The sequence below is a fragment of the Nanorana parkeri genome, unplaced genomic scaffold (assembly GCF_000935625.1).
Source record: "Nanorana parkeri isolate BGI_ZX_2015 unplaced genomic scaffold, ASM93562v1 scaffold14, whole genome shotgun sequence".
Taxonomy (NCBI): domain Eukaryota; kingdom Metazoa; phylum Chordata; class Amphibia; order Anura; family Dicroglossidae; genus Nanorana; species Nanorana parkeri.
Window position 1 is genome coordinate 2,878,393 of NW_017306282.1, and position 5,654 is coordinate 2,884,046.

The window sequence follows — 5,654 nt, forward strand, 5'->3', positions numbered from 1 at the left end:
ACCCACCAAAAAAAAAAACATAGTTCAATCGTGATACACACAATCCATGCAGTCTTAAGGATTGAGGGCCACAGACTGATATGCAATCTGCAATGTCATGTAGCGAAATACTAGGGCCCCATCACAGCTGCAACTGCTGTGACCCTGGTAGTTCTGCCACTGTATAGAGGACTACAAATCCCAGCAATACATTATACAGCAATGCAGAATAATGCCACCAGCTATAGAGGACTACAAATCTCAGCAATACATTATACACCAATGCAGAATACCATAATCTATAGAGGACTACAAATTCCAGCAATACATTGTACAGCAATGCAGAACACCATAATCTTAAGAGGACTGGTGCTGGGTCCCGTACCCTGGTCCACGGTGCCAGGGAGCTCTGGGCCAGTTTCTGGGCACACTGGTAGCACACGGCCCACACCTGCTCTTTATTGATGGGCTGCTCCTAGGTATTCATGAAAATGTCCCCACATCGCTCTGCAAAAATTACCCTTTTGCCACACTTCCCCCTGGATCTGCCACTGACCTGACCTTCACTCCCAGCTATGGGGTACAGAGCTCACCTGATCTCCCCTGCCAGCTATGGGGTACAGATCTCACCTGACTTCTCATCTCAGTTATGGGGTACAGACCTCACCTGACCACCCATCCCAGCTATAGAGTACAGAGCTCACCTGACTTCTCATCCAAGTTTGGGGTACAGAGCTCACTTGACTTCTCATCCCATCAATGGGGTATAGAGCTCACCTGACATGTCCCCCTGCGATCCTCCTACTGCTGCCACCAATGTTAGCCTTAGGCAGCTTTCTACTTGTCACTGTGCCCACATCTCTTCCTCCCCCCCGACCGCCTATCTGTCCACTGAGCCTCACTGGCTCTTCCACTGCCACTGTGCCCACCTCTCTCCTCTCCAGTGATTTTTAGAGACAAAGCTCACCTCTCCTCCTGCGTTCCTCCCGCCACCGCTGCCGAATCTTCGGCTCTGTAATCACAAAAACTAGGAAGCTGCAAGGCTCTGAGCCCAGTGAAGGCACTGTTTTCCCACCATGATAGTTCAGTGTGGCTAGGCTGGCAGAGGGGCGGAGGGAGGGAGCAGTAGCCAGTGGTCCCCTTCAGACCGGTGTCCAGGGCTGGATTTTTTCTCTCTGCTACCCCAAGGCCAGGTTCCTCTATGCGCCCCCCTCCTCTCTAATGGACAATGACAACCAGATGGCGGGGCGGCAGGGTTAGTTTTATTTCTTTTTTTATCAGTTTTGTTTTTATGTTTTTATCACTTATTTTTTTATTTTTTAACTTTTTTACATTTTTTTATCTCATTAAATTTTGCTTTTTTATAATTATTATATCTTTGTATTTGTTACTTTTTTATTTTTTATCACCTTTTTATTTTTTCATTTTAAATATTGTTATTTATTTTATAATTTTTTATCAATTTTTATTTATTTTTATTTAATTTTTTATTTGTTTTCACTTAACTTTATTGCTATCACACAGGAGCTAACAAGCCCCTGTGTGATAGTATTTGGAGGTGACAGGTTCTCTTTATTGAACCCGTCACTTCCAATACAGCAGTTCTAGCACAGCACTGTGCTGGAACTCCTGTGACAGCTGAGAGGGAAGGTTGTGAGTACAGCTCTCCCTCACTGTTTACACAGAGCAGAATGGAGAACGGACGTTCTCCACTCTGCTCTCAGCTCTACAGCCAGCAGGCGGCGAGAGAGGTAGCTGGCGCTGGGGGGCGGGGACACAACTTAATGTTCTGGAAGGGGATGGGGGGCGCCCGACGCCCAGGAACTTCATGTCCTGGGCAACAAAAGGAATCCCTGCCGCCCCTCTGCTCTCTGGGATATTCCGCCCTGCCGGCGCCCCCTTCATGCCGGTGTTCTGTCGAGAACGCCGACCCAGTCGAATTTGCCGACTTCACCATCTGCACTTGCGCAGATACCGGGATTAACAAGGAAACCAGCATTTATTTACAAATTATTCATTTCCAATTGTTAATTGTGACCGTTGATAATATGCTATCCATGGCAGTAAATGACGGATGCCATTTTATGCACATTCAGAATTAATATCTTAAGCAATTACATAATAATGTAATTGCGTACAATGTTAATTGTGAATGTGCATAAAATGCCATCCATCATTTACTGCCATGGATGGCATATTATCAACGGTCACAATTAACAGTTAGAAATTAATACTTTGTAAATAAATCAGTTTCCTCGTGAATGCCATCAGATGGTGAGGTTGGCAAATTCGACTGGGTCGGCATTCTCGACAGTTATACTCCATATACCCACTGCACTCAGATACCACTATTCCAATGTGATAAGATGGGTCCTGCGGTTGGCGGCGGATGGCAAAAGCCTTGTCATATGAACAAAAGCATGGACACCGGCACTCCAGTAGCTGATTAAGTACGTCTATTTATTAACGTACGTGTAGTATAGCAAATACACTTAATGAAATATTTCAGGGTTGCAAATGATCCCCTTCATCAGGCAGAAACAAGTGATTTCACTTGTCACTTGTTTCCGCCTGATGAAGGGGATCCTTTGCGACCCCGAAACGTTGCATTAAGTTTATTTGCTATGCAGCATGTACGTTAATAAATAGACCTACTTAATCAGCTTTTGGAGTACTGGTATCCATGGTTTTTGGCATTCTTGACAGAACACCAGCGCCCAGGGGAAAGTGCCCTGCCCCCTTCCCCCCCAATGCTACACCACTGAGCAGGTCTACATGGAGGTGGAACAGACATCAGGAGAGCAGGCACAGATTAAAGTACAGGATGATGACCAAATAGGAGAGCAGGTTTGGATAGAAGTGGAGAAGAATGTCCGGAGTGAAGAGCAGGCATGGATACAGTAGGAGGAGAATGATCAGACAGAAGAGTTAGCAATAATGGTGGTGGAGGAGAATGACCTGGGAGAGCTTGAAATGCTGTCTAGAAAAAGATAGTCAGCAGCAGACATGGACAGAAGTTAAGGAGAATGGTCAGAGAGAAGAACGGCATGGATGGAAGTGGAGGCGAACAACTTGAGAGGAAATTGGGCATGGATGGAAGTGGAGGAGAATGACATCAGAGAGTAGGAAAGCAGGCATGGATGGAAATGAAGAGGAATGCTCAGAGGGGATATCTGGCATGGGTGAAAGGTGCTTGGATAGAATGATGAACATATAGGAAAGTAGGCATAGAAAATTGGGTAAACAGGAGTACATCAGATAGTGCCCAGTGTATAGTGCAATGAAAAGAAGTAGCACACACCCAAATAAAAAGACAAGATGATGGTTCAAATAGAGCTAAAAAAGTAACTGATATTCTGGATCACTTATAATACTCTAGGCAAATAGCAAACTAATGAATGTCTCCTAAAGCAATAAAGGTTAAGGGATTCTCTTTCCAGAAAACATGGACAGCCCATTGAGTTTATGGTCATGACCTGCTCCAGGCTTAATTTGAAGAAAGTGCAAATTGTTCACACTGCATTTATCAACCTCTGTACAACAATCAGTTTTAGAAGTAGCATCACAGAATGCTGATTAAGTTGCTTCAGAGATTTCTGGGACAGCAAAAATGTGGACACTGTGTGTAAGCTCTTCAGAAAGTTGTGCAGTATTATATGAGACCAGGTTAACATTCCGGTAGAACTGATATGGTCGTATGTGCAGATAGTTTCATTAAACTTTGGGTGCAGTGCTTAGTCACTTTTCTGTGCTATGTTATGTACAGCAAAAAGAAAAGTTAGTTTACTGACTTCTTGAGGGCACACTCCATTTCATTCTTCTCCTCGTTGGCTTCCTGGAGCTGTGAAAAGACCCTTGTGAGAAAATGTTCAAAGCTTGGAAGCAGGTGAGGTTCATCCTTCCTTAACTCCATCCATAAACGCTTAATGGCATTCTCACTGTAACAGAGAACAAGAAGGGTATCCTGAATTAATTGGTAAAAGAAATGAAACCTTATGGAGATTATAACCTTTCTGACAGAGATTATAATCTTTCACTGATGTCTGTGTCCCAGTTGGAGAGATCTGCCCCTATTTCCAGTCGACATGACCACACTGACTGGGATAGGAAGTGAGGGGAATCTTCTCCTAAGGGGACTAGCATTGTCAGGGTGTATCCAGCCAAAACATCTTCTTTTAGTTTTGGATAGTGTAGGGAAAGGTTAGAAAATCTGTCTGCTTTGAGTACTTTCTGTACCCCATTTGGCAGATCACCCTCTCCATCTGTCCAGATGACTGATGCCAATGAGAAAGAAAGACATGGGAAATTCAACATGTTTGTCACTGGTACAATAAGTGAGAGGGGACCTTTCCATCGAAGACATGGACAGTTAATGAAAAAATATGGTTTCCCTATTCTATCCAAAACAATTTTTTTTTTTTATATTTAAGGTAATTCTGCACACCTTCCGTGCCAACACAACAGAACAAGAAGTAAAGGGGAAAACAGGAATGTGTGAGTGGTATCGGTGCATCCCTAATAACAACAGTGATGTGCACTCGGATTTGAATCTGATTCTAAGCAGCTGTGCCAATTAGTGAGCAAACACTCCAACTCTCAATTCAAAAACAGCATTGCGCTAATATGAAACAAATGAATAGTGACTACCTCCGCTATATACTGTATGTCTGTATACAATGGCACTATAAATACTACTACTACTGTGTGTATAAATAAATAACATGCGTTTTGTGCAACAACCGTTTGCATACTCCTTTTAGTAAAGTACAATGTTCATTTAAATTAATATATAATAATAATTATGATAAAGGACAACTTTGTGTATTCCAATAATATAGATAATATAAATAATAGTATAAAAGTCTCTAGTCGCACTCACTGACTGTTATTGTTCACCTTATTACAGATGAACTATCCGCGAGTCTCTTTGAAAAGTGCAGATAATTCATTTGTAATAAGGTGAACAACACCAGTCAGTGAGTGTGACTAGAGACTTTTATACACGGTGGATTGGAAGCAAAGATCACTTTATATTTATTGGAATACACAACGTTGTCTTTTGTCATAATATAGTAATTTAATTAAACATTGAACCTTACTAAAAGGAGAATGCAAACTGTAGCACAAAACGCATGTTATTTATTTATACACATAGTAGTGCATTGTAAGGATTCATTCACACCAGACACAGTGCGTTCCGGCCCGATTATGGCCAAACGCACTGCATCGCATTGTGGCCGGCTCACTATGTTGTGGGGCAGGAGGGGGCTTTGCGTTCCATTGAAGTGAATGGCACCGTAGCCACACCCTTTGGCCGCAATGCGATCGGCCGCACGGGAACGCCAGGCACATTATGCCTGCGGTCCAGCCCAAACTAAATGCTGCAAACTCAGTTTTGCCCAATTCCTTCAATTTTACACCTTGCAATGGCTGAGCAATGGGGTTCTAGAACACTGTGTGCTTTGGCTTAATTGCATTTACGGAAAACAACAAAATGCTTCCTGATGCTTTGTAAATCGAACTCTAGATTTCCCAAGACAAAATTCTGTAAAACTCTCCTGTACGCCACAAAATTATGTTGCACATATTTGTGAGTGTTTTTGCACGTTTAAACGTGCATTCTTCCATTGCCCGCAATGTTTCATGAGCTGCCATGAAAACCGCACTTCTCCATT

At 42.9% G+C, this 5,654-nt stretch overlaps 1 protein-coding gene across 1 annotated transcript in view; it reads right to left on the reverse strand.

Moving 5' to 3' along the window:
- CRACR2A (calcium release activated channel regulator 2A) overlaps positions 1-5,654 on the reverse strand; it is a 96,953-nt gene that overhangs the window by 40,220 nt on the left and 51,079 nt on the right. The window contains exon 5 of the mRNA XM_018557921.1: positions 3,771-3,917. Within this exon, the coding sequence (XP_018413423.1) occupies positions 3,771-3,917 (147 nt within the window). The remainder of the gene's footprint in view (positions 1-3,770; positions 3,918-5,654) is intronic.